This window comes from Lissotriton vulgaris, chromosome 5, assembly GCF_964263255.1.
Source record: "Lissotriton vulgaris chromosome 5, aLisVul1.2, whole genome shotgun sequence".
In the NCBI taxonomy this organism is placed as follows: Eukaryota; Metazoa; Chordata; class Amphibia; order Caudata; family Salamandridae; genus Lissotriton; species Lissotriton vulgaris.
Genome location: NC_141693.1, coordinates 68,689,261 through 68,709,713, shown reverse-complemented (window position 1 = coordinate 68,709,713; position 20,453 = coordinate 68,689,261). Strand labels below are relative to the sequence as shown.

The 20,453-nt window shown below is 45.1% G+C and overlaps 1 protein-coding gene across 1 annotated transcript in view; it reads left to right on the top strand.

The window, feature by feature from the left end:
* Positions 1-358: 358 nt before the first annotated feature.
* LOC147710199 (E3 ubiquitin-protein ligase TRIM39-like) overlaps positions 359-20,453 on the top strand; it is a 128,996-nt gene continuing 108,901 nt past the window's right edge. The window contains exons 1-2 of the mRNA XM_086919328.1: positions 359-700; positions 10,018-10,191. Of these exons, the coding sequence (XP_086775454.1) occupies positions 359-700; positions 10,018-10,191 (516 nt within the window). The remainder of the gene's footprint in view (positions 701-10,017; positions 10,192-20,453) is intronic.

Here is a 20,453-nt window from a genome sequence, read left to right as displayed (position 1 = left end):
GGCGGCATCGAATCCAGTGGAATTTGGTAGGGATTATAGGAGAAAATGGCATCTAGTTAATTGTACGGCTTTAAAGCCCACTTTTGTGTGTCCCGTGGACCCACCTACCGATGACATTGATGCAAGTGTTACTCAATTTAATTCAGGTCTGTTATCGGCTATTGAAGTTACTGCCCCTTTGCAGTCTATCTCCTCGGCTAGATCCCGCCCTTCTGCCCCATGGTTCTCTCCTGCTTTGCGAGAGGAAAAAAGCTGTTGTAAAAAATTGGAGCGCAGCTGGCGACTCTGCTATAATCCCGAAGCAAAAAGCACTTATAAAGCTGCTTTAAAGAATTTTATTAAACTAAAAAAGTCTACAATGAGAGAAGTTTTTGCCTTACAAATCAAAAATGCAGAAAACTCGGCTAAAACTCTTTTTAACATTGTAAAAGACTTTGTTAAACCTCCTGCTATGACTCCTCAGAACCCTTCTAATCAGATTTTATGTAATGGCTTGTCCGACTATTTTCAAGATAAAATTGAGAAAATTACGTCCTCTTTCCCACTTGTCCCCCTATCTGAACTACCCCCTTTCAGTGTTGAGAACAAGGATTCTATCGCACCATCACTGATGGCTTTTAGGGATCTCACCACTGAGATGGCACTTAAATTACTTATTCAGTGTAAATCTGGTTCTCCTTTGGATATAGTCCCGCCCAAGGTGATGTGCAGCTTAGCGCCCCTTCTGATTGAGCCCCTCATTTCTATCTGGAATTCCTCACTACATCTGGGCCAATTCCCTACGGCCTGGAAGGAGGCCATGCTGGTCCCCATCCTGAAGAAGGCGGATGCAGACCCGTCACAATTTTGTAATTATCGCCCAATTTCCCTCCTTCCTAAACCAGCGAAGGTTTTGGAAAAGGCAGTCCAATTGCAACTCGCAGACTACTTAGAGACTAATTCTTTACTACACGATTCCCAGTCGGGTTTCAGAACGGGTTTCAGTACTGAGACAGCGCTCCTGGAGGTCTCTGAGACCATTCGAGAGTGTGTGGATGGGGGCGAGGAGGCCATGTGGGTCCTCCTCGACCTATCCGCCGCATTCGATACGGTGTGCCATAAAATACTACTGGATCGCCTGCAGCAGATCGGACTGGGGGGTTCCGCTCTGTCATGGATCAGCTCCTTTCTTAAAGGACGAACGCAGAGGGTACTACTTAAACTATTCCAATCCGATAGTAAGCCCCTTGTCTGTGGAGTCGCGCAGGGCTCTGCGCTGATTCCATTGTTTTTTAATGTTTATCTAGCCCCGCTGGCGAAGGTGGTTGAGTCATGGGGGGTCAGAGTGATCTCATATGCTGATGATACACAGCTAATGTTTTCTTTCAGAGATCACTCTGACTCCAGTTTCGCCAACTTTCGACACTGTCTTGGCGAAATCTGCTCTTGGATGACTGCTAACCACTTGAGACTCAATACTGATAAGACGGAGGTCCTTTTTTTTAATCAGAAAAACCCAATACCGTCGAAACTGTGGTGGCCTACGGTGCTCAATCCCCCTCCGATTCCTGTTCAAACTGTTCGCAATCTGGGCTTTCAGTTTGACGATGCCCTATCGTGTAAAACCCAAATAAACAAGGTCACTGCAGCCTGTTTCTGGAAATTACGTATGATGAAAAAGATCTTTCCATTCCTGCCCATTGATGCCCGCAGAACAGTCACTCATGCCCTAGTAACATCCCATCTGGATTATGGCAACAGCCTTTATGCTGGGGCCCCCTTGTATCAAATCGAACGACTTCAGATCGTCCAGAATGCGGCTGCAAGGTTGATTGGCAATATCCCCCACCGTCAGTCGGTTGCATCCTACCGCAAAGAGCTACGTTGGCTCCCCATCTCCAGTCGCATCCAGTTTAAAATGCTGACTCTAGCCTTCCGGGCCCTCAACGGGTCAGGACCGAGCTACTTACGAAGGAGACTTGTGATCTCCCAATCTGTTAGATCTTTACGGTCTAACAACCTACGTCGTCTCATTGTGCCTCGGTTTCGCAGCTCCAGAATGGGAGGAAGAGGTTTCACAGTCATGACGGCTAAACTTTGGAACAATCTTCCTCTTGACCTGAGGTTCACTTTGTCTGAAACACTCTTTCGCAGCCGACTGAAGACTTGGCTATTCTCCTCTGCATAGGTGTCTCCCTCCTTTTTCAGCATGTAAACTACAGCACCGGGACACCCCTTTCAGGGGTAGCCGTGCGCTTTATAAGCTTCAAAAATAAATAAATAAATAAAAAAGGGACTAAAACGGGGAAAAATTCATTGCAAGATGGAACAATGGTACAATGTAATCAAAAAAAGAAATAAGATATTCATTTGGTTTTTTAATAATAAACTTTATGTACAGAGGAAAGCTAAATTAGAGTTGATAAGATATGTCTTTGATTAGATGTATGATGTGGAATGTAGCTGGTCTCAATAGTAAACAGAAGAGGAGACTTGTACAAGAAGAAATGAGCATGTATAAACCACATTTGGCACTACTTTCAGAAACTCATATTGGGTATCAAGATAGGAAACTTTTGACCCAGATGGGATATGAGCTAGTTGTATGCTCAACTCTAGGGTCATCAATCCGGGGTGTAGCTATCTTAAAACATAAACAATTTATGATGGAAATTATTAGAACTGCATCTGATACACGGGGGAGGTGGGCAATTGCTCAGGGTCAAATCGAACACAAGAAATATGTATTCTGTCTGGTATATGGGCCTAATATAGATGAACCGAAGCTGTATGAACAACTTAGTATAGAATTATTGGATTGGGAGGGAGAACTAATGGTTATGGGGGATTTTAATTGTGTGATGGAATATAGGATAGATTCTTTAAGGCAAAGCTCTTCAATTAGGATGCGTAAAGTTAGAGCTGCCATTATAGAACTAGGTAGGTTACATAATTTGAGAGATGTTTGGCGTTTCAAATATCCCCATATTTCTGGATATACATATTATTCAGCACCTCATAAAATGTGTTCCCGAATTGACATGGTGTCGGCAGCTGATCGAATTCTAGATAAATGTAAAATAGAACTTTGCCCGAGAGTCACATCAGACCACAATCCTATCTTGCTAACATTTGATATTATAGATCAGAAGCAAATGGCCCGACCCTTTACATTTCCTAGATATTTATTTACAGATCTCCAATCTATTTCAAAACTACAAGAACATATTAGAGAATTTATCGAACTAAATATCAACTCTGCAACTAATAGTATGGTGTGGGATGCTTGTAAATGTAACATAAGGGGATTTGCCCAACAGTATATATTTAGAAAAAACGCTGAAACTAAGAGAGATACAAAGGCTACCACTACCAATATACTATTAATGGAACAACAATTAGTTGAGGCCCTTGAGCAGGGGAAAACTAATGTGAATGAGATAAGAATGAATTTACTAAAACTACAGATATCAATTAAAAAGACACTAAGAGAGAGATACTGTGCCAAAATCCACAAATATCAGTTAGCACAATGCTAGGAGGGGATAGAATTGGCAAAGTATTGGCATACAAAGTGGTTGACAAAAAAGCTAGAACAACGATTAAAACAATTAAAGGCTCAGACCAACTTAACTATAATCAATCGGATCAAATTTTAGATCAATTTGCAAAATACTATAGGAATCTTTATACCCCGGAAACAATCCCTATGAAGGATAAAATTACCCAATATCTCAATAAATTCATGCCAACCCAAAAAGATAATGAAGCCTTAAAACATCTTAATACGAAAATAACAGCTACAGAAATAAAAACTGCTATTTTAGCCCTACCCTCGGGAAAAGCAGCAGGAGAGGATTGCCTACCTATTGAAATATGTTCCAAAGAATTATTACCGCTTCTAGAGTTAGTAATAAATGCTATTGATGAAACAGAAAAGGCCCCCACATCATGGAAAACAGCTAAGATCGTTTTTTTTTCTTAAGAAAAATAAAATTCCTGAAGAATGTGGCTCATATCGGCCAATTTAGCTGATTAATGCGGACGCTAAAATATTCGCAAAAATCTTGGCAAATTGTTTGGCACCAATAATGCCGGGACTTGTCAATATGCAACAACATGGGTTTGTGATGGAGAGAGACACTACCGCACACATCAATACAGCCATTACAGCGTTCGATGCTGCTTCGACTACTCTCACCCCACTCACAATGGTGTTGTTAGATGCAGAAAAAGCATTTGACCGAGTGGGGTGGGAGTACTTGTGGGCAGTGTTGAAGACGCATGGTATCCATGGGCAGTATCTTGGATGGATTTGTTCACTGTACGATCACCCAACTGCCAAGATTAGTTGCTTAGGAGTAGAGTCAGCAAATTTTATGATAGAGAGGGGAACAAGGCAGGGCTGTCTACTGTCACCCCTACTCTTCGCTCTTTCTCTGGAGCCGTTTTTAAATTCATTGGAAGTACAAGATAATATCATCCCTGTGGAACATGGAGGGAAACGTTTAAAGATAACCGCTTTTGCGGATGGTATAGCGGTATTTACCACTGATCTAATAAAAGCAATTCCTGAGATAATTAAAGAAGCCATCAATTTTAGAGAAGTGTCAGGTTATAAATTGAACGTTAATAAAACCCAGGTTATTGCCAATCACAAACCGACAGAACCTATCGGGGGTTTATGCCCAAATGCAACTTATCTAGGAATTAAGATAGCGGCAGATGTGGATAAGATAATAACATTGAATTACCAACCAATGCTTAAGGATATACCTACCACCTTAAGAAACTGGCATAAGATACCCCTTAGTCTGGTGGGACGTATTAATTTAATAAAAATGAAAATTGTGCCCAAATTTTTGTATTTGTTCAGATCTATTCCTTTACAACTTAACAATTTTTTTAAAGAAACTGGATGGTATCTGCATCAGTTTCGTATGGGGCTATAAAAAAGCCCGCAGGTCAATCGAACTTTTAAAGCTACAGATTGAAAAGGGAGGACTAACATTCCCTGACTTTAAGTTATATTTTTTGGCGACTTTCATTAGTCGTATACGTAGTCTCCTTAAAAATGGAAGCCCGTTATTCTACCATCAATTTATGCTAGGACCCGAGAGTAATCGATTTCTACTTAGAGATCATGATCCAAATTACTTTAAAAGAGTAAAATTTAAGACCGCCAGACATATTAAGAAAATTTGGGATAAAATTATGACTATCGATAAGATCCCTTTCTATAATGCGGAAATACAATTATGGGGAATCCAAGATTACCTAATATTTTCTCGGATGGGGCTGGGACCCAATGGGCTGGATATGGTATTTCATTGGGGGAACTCTATGGATCTAATGGTTTCTTAAGTTTTGCTACTCTGAAACTTCTATATAAAATAAGCGATGATATGTACTTCAAATACATCCATATTCGAGATTTTCTAGTTCGAAAAATGAAAATTGAAGCAGTAGCTAGTTCAGATATTTTAAAATGTCTATACTCAGATAAAACAAAATCGCTTATTAGTCAAAGCTACAACTATTTAATTTCAGGTAAGATGGATGACTGTGGGAAAATAGCAACCAAATGGTCGAATAGCTTAGATATAAACATCAGCCCTAATCAGATCTCAGCTTCATTTAGAAAAATTAACCAGGTAGTACAATCCTCCAACTTAAGGCTCCAGCTTTATAGAACTATTAGCCAGCTCTACTATACTCCTCAAAGAATTATTAAATGGTCATCAGGAAACCGAACAAACGTGAGAACTAAATGCCCGAAATGTAATTTGGAAGCGGCTGGCATTGAACATATGCTTTTCACATGCCCGGAGCTATCTATATTCTGGAAAGGAATCATTGATGTTTTAACTAAGATGCAAATTGTAACTCCACCGCTTTCGGCGCATTTGGTTCTACTGGATATCCAAGATGTTCATTATCACCATAAAGATTTAATATCAATAATATACGCATGTGCTAGGTTAGTCATAGCTAGATTATGGATATCTAAGGAACCTCCAAGTATAATGGAATGGTGGATTTTGATTAACGAGGTTCGTACAATGGAACTGGCATTAGCTAAACTCAGAGGTCCTAAGGCCTTGAGTAAGAGAGAAAAAATCTGGGCACTATTTATTTGATTTTCGATTTTTTTTCGATTTTTTCGGACTATAGCTATTGGATGAGACCAATGTGAACTTGTACATTTTAGATCATTCTATGAAACGTATATATTGCTGTCCTCTGTCGTAAGTTAAAAAGGATATTAATGTTTCTTCTTTCTTAAATGATGTAATATGTTAATTTGAAGACGATATCTTTCTTGCAATAACAATAAAAATATTTGAAAGCAAAAAAAAAGGAATTGGAGGTATTCGTAGGCTCAGATGGTGTGATAGCTGGAGTGGGAGGTGTAGGTGTGGGCCGAGCGAGACTCACTGGAACCTTGTGCCGAGATGGACCAGGCCTCTACTCTTCACCTGGTCTTTCAGGATTGGTGTCCTCTCTGGATGCTTCATCCTGGGCTGGAGCAGAGGTTTCCTCAGTGGCAGATGGTGGGGCTCATGCTCTGGCTGTTGGACCTACTATGAATGTAAAAAAAAAAATATTTTATAAAAGTGTGGATTACACATCCAATGAATTTTAAGCCAAAAAATAAAGCAACCTAAAAGGGAAAATATTTTGCTTATCACGATTAGACCTTTCTATGGAATTGTAATGAATTACACAAACAGTTTATGTTTCATATTAAACTACTTCAAAGAAACAGGTAAGAAGATGTCCTGAAATTATAAAATATGATAGTAAGTATACTTGGGAGGTACCAACAATTCAACACAACACAGTTGAAAGGTGAAATATGAAATGTTAAACATTCCAACGTATAGCAGGCTAAAAAACAGACATTTACACAACTTAGAGAGATGTTTAGCATAAGTCATCATATAAACAGTGCAGAGTTCAGATTTCCTTATGCTACTTATATCCAGCGTACCTATTTACATGCCTTAAAGTTTTTGTAGGCCAATTAACATTGATTTGTGAAACTAATGACATCAAGTCAATTACATGACAAGAAAAGGACTACAAACAATTTTCAAAAGAGAGCATTAAATAGAGAATGAACAATAAATGTGATAATACAATAGCAAAGGGAGGATGAGCAAAACTATATGGCAATACTATTTTCACTAAACTGAAACAAGGCATCATGGTACTTGTAGTTATTTCAATGAAACATTCACAGCACTTCAAAAATTGTAACTTGGACATACCTTGTGTAAATCTGCAGTTAAAGGATAATAGACATTTACAATGTGAAACCCATATATGTTATTTGATATTTGGAGTACAACCACTTACAAGCACCATAACATCATGTGAAATGTGATGGCTATTGAAGCCTGTTATCTTAAATACAACTCTATACATACAAATAAACAATACAAACAAGATGTTACTGATATCTTTAGGTTCCTGTGTTAAATAAATTGTGTGGACCACAGTAGCAACAGCTAAGTTCAACACAAACAGGACATTTAGGTTTAGTGACACATTGAAAGGTGCAATTTACCAGCCTTCCCCCCACCAGGTATTCCTGTTAAGCATTCAAGATGTAGGATCTGCAAGACCTTCTCCTCCTAGGGAAAGAGTTGTAAGGGGGGCCTGGGAGAACCACCACCAGTCCTGTTGGCTTTCATGTGACGCTTGGAGGCTAGGGACACACTTTCCCTCGCAGGTCTTTCCAACTCTTCCTAATTTCCTCCTGTGTGTGCAGGTTCTTAAGCACAGCATTCACTCTATCTACCATACTGGGCCACATTTGCCTTTTCTGAGACAGGTATTTATTTTGGACTTGGACTCCAAACAATTGTGACTCTTAATTTTATGATTTCATCCACTATGAAAGACAATTGTCCCTCTGTAAAATGTAAATTGTTGTGCCCTGGCATTGTTAAATGATTAACTTAACTGAATGTAATTTCCCACAAAGGAAATAATTATCAAAAGAGACAAAATGAACAGTTAACAGGAAAAGCACAGAAAACTTGACTGAGAAATCGTTGTCAGATAATGTTGTGCTGCTGTGACATGGCAAAGGATCATAGTCTGAAATGGAGTGTGCTTTGTAGTTTGGTATGCAGGTGTTAACAACTAGGCAAAACACATAAGGTGTGTGATGCTGGCATCCACCCTACAGCCACAGGAATGGTTCAGTGCTGACTGCATCCAGTGACAGACTCACTCCGTTCGCTAACCACCGCTGGTACACCGCCAACACAACTATGAAATCTAAATAGACTCTGCACAACCCCGCCACTCTGACGGCGACGGAGTACTATTCGCCAGCAGAGGAGCCCATCGCGTCAGCAGTGGTGAGCCGATTACGCAACGGTAAACAATCTGTCGACATGGACGGTGGTTCGGTCAGAGCACATGTAAATACGGACGACATGAGTCCGTCAGCTTGATGGAGTGCTTGGAACCGCCTCCGCGGCCATCGTCAGTCTATCAGCTTTATGGAGTACTTGAAACCACCGCGGGACAACAGTAGTTCCGCCAATATCTAAATCAGGCCCTATGACTGACCCTTGTTTCTCTAGAAATGTAATTAGGACTACTTTACTGGCACTAGTGGGCAGCTCTCTTCCACATCTCCTTTTGGTCACTTTGGAGCACAAGAGACATTCCTCCCGTCCCCTCATTTAGAAACCAGCAGCAGACCCGGCTGTTCTCCAGAGCCTTTGAGTAAACCTCTTAATTTTGAATTTACATCTGCCAGAAGCAGTAGCTAGAGGTTACTGCCACATGTTTCAGGTATACATTTATGAAATAATTAAATAGACCTAGACCTCAGTCCCACCTGGCCTCAGGGAGCTTTATTATTACAGTTTCACACAGCACATGAACACTTTTCTTACTTGGACTGGTGATGCAACACAAGGACGCAACCCTCTACCAAGGAGAAAGCTAAGAACTTCAACCCTCCGCCAGGAATGGTGACACAATAAAAGAACACAGCACTACCATCTAACTGTATTCTAGTGACACGTCACAGGAACACAACCCTCTACCTGTATACTAGTGACACAGCACTGGAGCACCGCCCTCTACCTTCATACTAGTGACAGCACAGGAGCACAACCCTCTACCTCTATACTACTGACACAGCACAGGAGCACAACCCACTACCAGGAGTGGAGGCATAACTGACTCCACAGAATCCTGTCATTTTTGGTGAATCTAGAAAGAGACACCTCTCTCCAGGGCTGAAACCCTCCTATTTGTGCTGGGGGGGAGACATACATCACCTGATAACACACAGCCTCCTATCTTAGGATAGGACAAGATATGTAAACAACCTTCTCACCCATCTTCTATAGGAATCGCTGAAATACCTAATGAAGACTGTGCCGTAACATTGATTTATCCGGCAATTCTCCATTTCATAACAGAATACACATAATTTATTTATAATTCTGAACGTGAAATTACCACATCAGTGATTTCTTATCACTTTGATTGAGGGTCGTAGAAGGATATCCCCTCAGCATCTCCTGGGCAAACACAGCCAGTGTCCTGCAGGCAGGGGCAGCCCGCACTCCCCAAATCTCATGGCTTCCATCCCAAGTGCTGAAACTTCTGGGCCCCTTCTTCTTTTACATTCTCTCCTGTCATTCACATCCACTCTAACTTGACCTCAGCCAGTTTCTCCACTCAGCCTGACTCTGGGTCTTTGACTGTCTCTGCCTACGTTGTGTTCTCTTCCTTGCCCTCTCTCCATGGATTGAGCTTTTCTGCAGCTTCACAAAATCTGACGTCTATACAGTTTGTGAGGTGTCTCAGGGAAGGGGGAGGGTAGGAGTGTGAGAAGGACGGAAGAGGGTATAAGGGAAGGTAGTAAGAGAATGCAGTTCAGAAATTAGGAAAAACGCTCTTGTGTTCATATTTTTGACAGCAACTATCAATCCCTCCTCCTGAACGCCCACTCTAAGGACAGCTTGTAATATTTAACCAGCTTCTCTTTGCTTCTGACAGAACAAGCTAAGAACTCAGAAGAAGAAATTTGAAAAATGGCAGAAACTCATGGAAAAAAATGAGGAAAAACTACTTGATAGACTGGAGGCGATATCCAATCAAATCACCTCTCTCAATGCCCTGATAACGGAGATAGAACAGAAGTGTAAGGCGCCAGCTTGGGAACTTCTGAAGGTGAGATACTTTTTGGTAAATAAAACAAAAGAAGGTAGTGAAATAGTCATATTTTCTGTGCAGGATTAAATGTATGAGTGGAACACACTTGGAATATTTACAAGCCCTCACCACCCCCAGAGCGTCACTTTTTGTGACGCTCCAGTGGCTGAGCTCCCTGCACCATATTTACAAAGTGGCGTCAAGCCACTTTTTGTGGCTTACCACCGCTTTGTAAATATGCTACCTTTTCACGCTTGTATCTGCATGAAAGGGGCGTGCAATGGGTATTGGTGTGGGCGTTCCACCTCAACGGCCACTGCTTTTTGACGCTGCCCCAGATTTGCAAGTATCTGTAAATCCGTGACAGGGCCAAAAACTAATATCATGCAAGAGCAGGCATTAGAATGGCATAAGTAAAGAAAATGCTTTTATTTCTCCTTTTTCTATGTGTGCTGCATTGTGCAAAAAGCCAATAACGTTTGTGACCCTTTCTGCACATAAACAATCCTTAAATAATGACGATTTTCTACTTCTAGGTGTGCTGTCCAATGTAGCAGTCATAGAAGTAACAAATAGTCATTATGGATTGTTTATGTGCAGGAAGTGACTCTTTCTGCACATAAACAATCATTCCCTGCAATGTAGGCACCCTTGCACTACATTTTCTAGTAAACATGCGCGTTGACCTCCTGGCAGGGTAAAAGCGCAGTGACCCAATGCACTCTGTGAGCCGCATACAATACACAGACATGGATAATTTACAGTGTGCTACTCAATGCTGAAAGCCCAATTCAATATAAAAGCAGTGGAATGTGCAGTGACCACTTACAGTGTTACATACAAGTTAATGCAACACACCATGCAATTCCAGTGACCAAGGAGCAAAATGTGAAAAAAGCAGGATGTAAATGGAAAGCTGTTTAGTTCAATAGTCTTTATTCGGCCACAACAATGGCCATAAAAACACAAAATTAAAGTATATTATACATCATTTCGTTTTTCGCATTCATAGATTATTAAAGGCCTTTGCACATTAGATTAAAACAGATTTGCTGCCTAACACAGCAAATATATTAAAGTCCCCACAGATGATTAAAGGACAGGGCCAAGTTGCTAGTTCTAATTCGAGATCCTCAAAGATCTCCAGATTGTCTTGATTTGAGCCAGATTGCGCATACGGTGTACCCGATCTCAAGTTCGACCAACGCCCATGTGCATCAGTGGCTTTGCGTTTGGCTCCGCCCATAGCAACCTTAGCAAAAATTGCTACCCCCCCCCCCCGAATACTTGAAATCTGGGATGTGCAAGCCAGCATATTATAACCTCTCATACTCATCATGTTCCTTTTTTCCCATGAGATATGCCTTTCTTGAATACATACTATTTCCAGATTATTTAATCTAACAAACTCAGCCATCCGTAATCTTTTATTCCGATCATTTAAACCACCCACATTTATTGTGCATATACTTATCTTACCCATCACTAATTATTTTCTTAAACCAATCTGTTACTTCTTCCTTGTCTTTTACTACCTTACTGGATGCACATCGTAATGTATCTCTAATAACCTTAGATTCAACTCTACATTATACAACCCTGTCTGACTCCTCTGGCGACCTTTATGAGTTTAGTACAAACACCTTGTTGAGTGTAGCGGACCTTGGTGGTGATATCCCAGTGTAACCACCTTATGAGGTTCAGCAATGGCGGATCCACCCCAGTTTCTCCATTAATAACTGTTAGACCTGGTACCATTGGTGTGAGTCTCCCTTCCAATTTTCGCTGATTGCCTGTTTTTGATATATTTTGCTGGTTTAGATTCTTTGGGCTCTGTGCCACTGCTATTCAGTGCCATGGTGCAAGTGATCCCTATGTTAAATTGATGTACTGAATCCAGACGCCACCGTTTTGCTCTGATCGAAGCAACCGCGGAGCAAGAGCGGAGCAAGAGCAAGAGCAGGAGGGTGCGAGCGGAGGACGCGAGAGGGGAGATGCCAAAATCTGTTGAGGGTTGCTTAGGATTGTGGTTCTGTTCGGCTTTGAGAAATCATTTTTAAAAAGCCCCGACGAGACGCCGAAACTCGCGGTCATCCAGCCACCCGAGGGTAGCGGTGGCCATTACCCATGAAACAGAGCTGACCTGAAGCTATGCCCTCAGCTGGACCTGGAGCGAGTACAGTGTGGAAAACACAGGTGAGTACAACTGAGTACAACGAACTGGAGTGACGGCACCTTATTCTCCTGCATTACACACCCATAGTCAACAGTGGAGGGCGAAGGTTGTGCAGAAACGCCAGAGAGCTGTACATTGTGAGTACAGCAGCTGTTAGACAGCGGCTGCTGAGAGTGGGCTGCAGACGGTTGTGGAGGCGTACCCGGTCCGCTGGCTACATGCTCTCTGCTCCGGCCCGCCCTGGTCCAACGCAAATTACAGGATCTAGGACAGAAACAACGTGGGACGGACTAGCGCACAGAACCTGCTCCTGCAGCACCTCTCACAGTATCACTGCATCACATTCCTATTTTAGTATCATCATCGGGGTCTGACAATCCTTTGTGCAAACTTACCTGCCACTGCTGCCGTTGCTCAAAACGGTCAGGGGGGACCGCAACCCCGTACCTGCCCTCATGCTGCTCCCGCCTCCCGGACACCATTGCCCAGCATTCCCTGTGTGGCGCACGCATCTTGCGTCACAGGGCTTCTTAAGCGCTCAAGGGCTCCCGCATCGCCAAGGGCTGGCCCGTCCGCGCCCGTCAAAGGCCATGCTGGGCCACCCCTCCAACATTGACATTGGAACAGCAAGTAAGCCTGTGTAACTGGACCTGGTAACAAGGGGGGTCTTTCATTTTTGCTATAGGGACTGATCGAGAGACTGTGCTTCAAAACTACGTCAAACGTTTTCCATTGTAAACTGCTCAGTCTTCTACTTTTTGGGGATGAGTAAAGTCACTCGCAAAGGGGGGGCAGGGCCAGGAGGGGTGGGGACCTTAGACACCTTATTCACACGGGCTGAATCCGTGTTAATACACGAGATTGAGCTGACTGAACAGAGGCTTTCACTGGATCCACTAGGTTCATCTATAGGGCATGTTTCAGTGTTAGAGTCATCAGTGGTCCCACCTGTGAGCCCCCAATCATCCCCTGTGATCGTAGGTAGCTCACAGATAAGCACTTCCAAACCATGCCCTGTGGACAACTCATCCTCCTCGCCCCCAGCTTCCCCCATTAATATGCTCACTAGGCAGCAAAAGTTATCACAAGCCCAAGGAGGAAATGACCAGACAAAGAAAATGAAAGCATGGAGTGCCCCAAAGCCACCCACCAGGTCTCAAAGCAGGCTAAGAACAATAGTGTGGTATCTGGGAGGGGAGGGGAGGGTCCCAAGCTTTACCCACTGAGATTAATAACACCAAGGTGGGCGCTGTTAGTTTAGAACCATCTGCATTGGGGCCCGAGGAAGCCAAGCTCTTAGCCCTGATTGATCCCCTATGTCTAAATTAGAAGCTATAGACCAGAGATTAATCAAAATAGAGCAGCATATAATAAAATCCCAACCTACCTATCCTGGGAATAGCCAGTCTGAAGTTATAGCTACTGGTCTGGTGGGTAATCCATCTGGGTCACCCCGTCATATTGCGGCCTGCCTACTCCTTTCCATAGTAATTCCTCCGAAATCATCCATACCTGTAACGGGGTGGACCGGCGTGCCCATTCGGACCAGGACTTGGGGACCCTTCAGGGACTCTCAAAACATACCCCCCTTCTTTCTTGCCCTTCACAGAACGACTTACCAGATATCAATTGCGGAATTGGCTCACTGGAAGAGGAGATGGAAATGCACTGGCCCTTTAATTCCCAGTCAGCAGAAGAGTGGGCGGGTCTACACGAGGACGCTCGAACGTCAAATGCGGAAGTCGCAGGGAAGCCGGTGTGCTTGTTCACCCGGAGTGGAGACGTGTGGAAGGAGAAGGAAGAGGAGCGGAGAGATCAGAGGAGTGTAGAGGAGACGAGGAGACGAACGGAGGAAGCGGAGAGCAGTGGAGAAGCGGCGCCTGAGACGGAGGTTAAGCCAGGAGGCCAACGTCCCCACGAGTCGCCCAGCCACACACCCGGGGGAGGTGTGTGGCTAGCCCAGGTACGGAGCAAGATCAGGGGCTGGGTTGGAAGGAAGGGCGATTCTACCGAGTAGTCCTGGGTATTCCCTTATCCCGGTATCCCTTTCCCTGAGCACCGCCCCCCCCCCCTTTCACCGGCCGGACATCTAGAGAGTGTTACACGGGTTTATGCTTCCTCACTCCTTTTTCCCTGAGCACTTGTACATATCGAGCACCTTCCTCACGACTTGCTGTGTTTGTTTCTGTCAAGAGGCAAGACGGACATCGACGGAGCCTCGACCCGACGGAGTCCAGAAAGAGTTCGGAAGAGCGAGAAGGACAAACCCCGAAGAAGACGAACCTTTCGAAGCCGCTCACCCCGTCGAACTGACCCTACCCAAAAGACTTGTACAGATTACCTGTTTTCCACATTAAAGCCCTCTGTAACAAAGACATGCCTCTTGCCCATCACTCCCGCGCCCGTTACAGTGGTGGAGAATGCGGGCAAAGAAACCATCTGTATAGAAAAGATGGAGACAGTGGTACAACAATTGGTGAAGGGCCAGGAGCGGCTAGAGAGGGTAGTGGAGCAGCAGTTGAATTCAGCACAAGCCGACAGGGAGATCCTGAAGAAGGCCTTGTCAGCGCGGCCTGAACCTTCTCAGCCCTGGGTAGATCCGGTATCACGAGGAGGCAGTGAAGAAAGACTCATTTATTCATTTATTTATTTATTCGATTTGTATAGCGCGAACAAATGCCCGAAGGCGTCTCGGCGCTGTGGGCAGAGCAGGGTGTGAGTTGAGGGGGAGTATCATTGGTTGAAAAGCCAGGTTTTCTCTTTTTTTCTGAAGATAATCAGAGTGGGGGCTGATCTGATATCGGGATCAAGGGAGTTCCACAGTTTGGTTGTTGATACTGTAAAACTGCGATCGCCCCAGGTGACAGTTCTGGTTCGAGGGACCGTCATGACGAGTGCATTCCTTGAACGGAGAGATCGTTTGGGGACGTAAAATGCAAGGGGCTTTAGGAGAAAATGCAGACCATGTTTTTGCGAGGCTTTAAAGGCGATACAGAGGGCTTTGAATTTTATTCTGTTCCTTACTGCTAGCCAGTGAAAACCTTTGATGATGTGGGCAATGGGTTGAAACTTGGGAGTACCAGAGAGCATCCTGGCCCCAGCATTTTGTATGGACTGAAGCTTTTTGATGACTTTAAGTGGAGCATTGAGCAAAAGTCCATTACAATAGTCCACAGGGGACATTACAAAAGCGGTGACCAGGGTTTTGCCAGAGTTGGGGGGAAGAAATGGAAGAATCTTTTTTATGGTTTTTAGTTTGAAAAGAGATTAGGAACAATGGAGTTTACATGTGCCGAGAAGGTGAGTTTATCGTCGATGAGAACACCCAGATTTTTTACTTTGGTGACTGGGAGGGGAGGAGGGACTAGATCAGTGGGCCACCATGCATCAAGCCAGGTGGGGACGAGTTTGCCAAATGTAATGACCTCTGTTTTATTAGAGTTGAGCTTGAGACAATTTATTGCCATCCAGTTGCTAATGGCCAGCATACCCTGTTGGAAGTTTGCAGCAATTTTGTCTCCATTGTCTTTGATGGTAAGAACCAATTGGGTGTCGTCTGCATAAGATGTTAGGCTCATCCCACAGTCCTTAATGACCTTAGCCAAGTCTGTTACATAGATATTAAAAAGGGTTGGACTGAGGGATGAGCCTTGAGGGACACCACAAGGTAACGTCATCTGTGTAGGTTCCTAGCTGGACCGTTTGAGTTCGGTGAGATAGGAAAGATGACAGGAGATCTTTTGCTTTGGCCTGGATGCCGATGGCGTTGACACGGTCGATCAAGATTTTATGATCAACCGTGTCAAAGGCCGCAGTAAGGTCAAGAAGGATGAGCACAGCCCGTCCTCCTTGATCAAGGTCTGCTCTTATCTCGTCTGTAGCCTTGATGAGGGCGGTTTCGGTGCTATGGTGTTTTCGGAAGCCGAACTGGGTGTCATCGAGGAGGGAGTGCTCTTCAATAAATTGGCTCGGCAGCAGTATCCTTCCAGAAGTACCACCCTGGTGAGGATCCAGACTCGTTCTTGTTGAATTCGAGAGAGCGGCAAGAGCGTGTGGATGGCCCTTTAGCAAGTGGCCCTTCTTCCTGGCCCCGCTTCTCGTGGGCGAAGCCCAGGCCGCGTATCAAGTGGCCAATCCCACAAGAGACACCCCATATGCTGAGGTAAAAAGAATTGTACTGGGCCATTCTAGGCTTGGATCCAGAAGCCTACAGATTGAGGTTTCGGAAGGAACGGGGAGCCCTTGGAGAAAACCCCCAAACCCTTTTTGTACAACTGAAAATGGCCGCAGACAAATGGCTCACCCCCTCCACCAGCTCCAAAGAGGAGATCATGGACCGCATATATTTAGAGCAGTACCTAGAGGCTCTACCCTAAGCCACCCAACGGTGGCTTCGCCAGCACCACAACCTGACAACTACACAGGCCATTGATATGGCCGCCACCTTCGCCAGGGCACAGCCCAAGACCTCCGGGTGGGACAGCGAGAAAACCTCCAAACATGGTCCCAAAACAGAGAAGCGGCCTGTACGACCTCTAGACCCACCACGGCCTCGCCCCTGGAGGCCCGAAGGCTCTGGGCCCTCAGGGCCGCAATGTTTCGACTGCGACAACTGGGGCCACATTGCCCGCTTATGTCCGAGACGACGACAACAAGACGAACCTATGGAGGTGGGGTACCTGCCCAAAAGCGGTCTTATATTCAGCTGAGATGGGGAGCTCTTACAGAGTAAGTGTCAGGGTGAACGGCTCCTCTATTCAGGCCCTTTTATACTCAGGCTGCAGACAGTCCGTGATCCAGACCCAACATGTGGCCCTTTCTCAATACTTACCCCGGGAAAGGGTGAGCATAAGGTGTGTGCATGGAGACGTTAAGCCCTACCCCGTAGCCAACATCCCGATACAGCCCTTGCATGGGGAACCTCATATAATAAGGGTAGGCGTCCTATCTTTCCTCCCAGAAGACCTGATTATAGGGACAGACAACCCAGCCTTCCTGCACATGTTTAAGAAGAGTATAGAACAGGTCCCGGTTCTCCCTTCCCGACCATCCCAATCCAGAGACCCGTTCCCTGCCCTGTTGTTACCGGACCCCTGGGTGTTGGACAGGAGCTTCTGATTCCCCCAGGCTAATGATCCTACCCTCTTAAATGCGTGGGAACAAGCCCACCAAGACCAAGACAACGAACCTTCCAAGTACCCCCGGTTCCTGATACAAAAAGATCTGCTATATCGACAAGGAAAGCAAGATGATCCAGCGCAACTCTTGGTCCCTGTATCCTTTAGGGACCAGGTATTATTCTTCGCGCACAGCCATCTGGTCGCGGGGCATACCGGAGCGGAGAAGACCACCCAAAACGTTCTCCTGCACTTCTATTGGCCAGGAATCTATAAGGACACTGCGGTGTACTGCAAGAAGTGTAGTATATGCCAGAGGAAGAACATGACCAAACCGCCATCCGTCCCCTAACAACCCCTACCCATTATAGGGAAACCCTTCGAAAGGGTAGGAATGGACCTTATCGGGTCTCTACCAAAGACCCGGAAGGGATACCAACACGTACTTGTTGTCGTTGATTATGCCACACGGTTCCCGGAGGACTTCCCCTTAACCACTACCACCTCAAAGCAAGTTGCTGAGAAGATGATAGAATTGTTTAGCCGAGTAGGATTTCCCAAAGAGATCCTGACGGATCAAGGCACGCCCTTTGTTTCCAAGCTCATGAAGGAGGTCTGTAACAACTTAAACATACACCAGATTCGTACCTCAGTATACCACCCGCAAACCGATGGCCTGGTCGAGCGCTATAACCGTACCTTGAAAACCACGCTCAGGAAAATGCTGGAAGTCAGCGGGACCGAATGGGACCAGATATTGGCCCTAGCGCTGTATGTGATCCGAGGCCAACGACAGAGTAGTACGGGAGTGTCGGCTTTTGAACTACTGTGCGGCAGACAGCCGCGATAACTACTCGACATGACTAAGGAGGCCGGGGAGAACGAGATTCCAGTAGAGACTGCCACAACGTTGGACTACGCCCAGAGTCTCAAATCCAAACTAGGAAAACTACTATCTGAGTTCAAACGGAAGCGAATTCCACAGATTGGCGCGTTGTAACTGAACGTCCTACCGCCAGCTCTTGCCTTTTTTATTTTAGGGACTATAGCCTTACATGCCTGGCTAGAGCGGAGAGTTCTGCCCGGTTGATACTGTCTTGCTAGGTCCCGAATGATGGCCGGTCCTGTGTCCCAGAAGGCTTGATGGAATATACACATCGCCTTGAAGGCAATTCTTTGTCGCACTGGAAGCCAGTGCAGGCTGAGATGGCCGGCCTTTGCCGACATCCTTCGTGGCAGCTGGAGCACTGTGCGGGCCGCACAGTTTTGCACAATCTGAAGCTTGCGCAGTGTGTAGTCAGGGGCGCCCAAGTAGAGTACATTGTTAGAATCCAATCGGGACTGAATCAGACCCTGGATGACCACCTGCTTTGCCATCATCGGCAGAAGGGGAAGAACTTTCTTCAACGTCCTTAGGAGGCCAAAGCAGGTGGCCGCAAGTTTTGTGGCCTGCGTATTAAATGAGAGAGTCTTGTCCATCCACACCCCAAGGCTTTTTATATTATCCCTGGGTGCAGGGGGGGTACCAAGACATGAAGGCCACAGGGAGTTGACAGCAGAAGGGTTAGCTGGGCCCAGGAGTAAGTATGGGCGGAAAATCCGTTACGCTCGCGGATTTTGCGGATTTTCGGTAAATTCGCAATCCGCGAGATTTGCGAATTTCCCGCAAAATCCGCAAATTCGCACGCAGCGGATTTTTTTTTTCTTGGTGATACAATTTTGCGGCGCGCGGCATTTATCATCGTTTGCCGAGTTACTTTTCTTGATATTTTGCGAGTGCTGCGCCATTTTGGATCTTGCTGCGGGATCCCGCGGGAATTTGGCAAGCGCGATTACGTAATCGCGGCTTACCAACTTTTACAGCGAGCGTTTGTCAACGCGAGTACGCCGTGATCACGTATCGCGGTACTTCGCAATTGCGAGCTTTGAGATGCGGCGAGCAGCAACAATCTCGCACACGCGAAAATATAAAATTTGCAATTCTGCACAAGAAATCCACCAGCAAGCAGCATAAACCTTCTTGAAATGCTGATTTTTATCTGAATAACTCCTTAGGTTGACATTTGCCTGCACTTTTTTTGCGAGGAGTCCATTTTGGGGAGGGGGGGGTGGGAGGAAGGAAGTGCCCCACAGTCTTCAACTTCCTGTTCCTGTCCAGCAGGCTCCTCCCAGTGCTTTGTCCATCTCCTGGTCACTTTTCATTTGGATCTGGAGCTGGAAGGATTACTTTTTGTGGATGCTGCTGGATATTTGGATTTGAGGCCTTTTTTGACTTTCTGTGGACCACTTTTGGATTAGAAATTTCACAAGTAAGTTTGTTTGGGGCATTACAGTTGCTGCAAGTACAATTTTGGAATTTTCGATTTTTGGGCTGTTTTGGGGGCTTTTGCCCAGGGGTACTCAGTGGTGGGTGCACTGAGTCTTTCTGTGGGGTGTTTTGAATTTAAACATCATGGAGGGGCTGGGTGGCTTGGGATTGTGCTGATTTTTCTGTGATTTTCGTTTTTTTGGCCTGTTGTGGCCTTTTCACCCGGGGTAGTGAGTGGTGCATGTGCCTAGTCTTTCTGTGGGTTGTCTTGAATTTAAACATCATGGAGGGGCTGGATCATGGCATGGATTGTGCTGATTTTTCTGTGATTTTCGTTTTTTGGGCCTGTTGTGGATGGACAGGCTATGTGGTTGGGGGCCATTTTGAGTGCTGCTACAGGCCCTGGCCATGTGCTGTGATGGAGGGGGCCTTTTTGAATGCAGGGAGTGTTCTCAGGCCTGCACCCATTTTGCCTAGCTTTCATCCATTATGCCCAGGGCCCAGGGGTAGTGAGTGGTGCATGTGCCTAGTCTTTCTGTGAGTTTTCTTGAATTTAAACATCATGGCATGGGATTGTACTGATTTTTCTGTGATTTTTGTTTTTTGGGCCTGTTGTGGATGGACAGGCCATGTGGTTGGGGGCAATTTTGAGTGCTGCTACAGGCCCTGGCCATGTGCT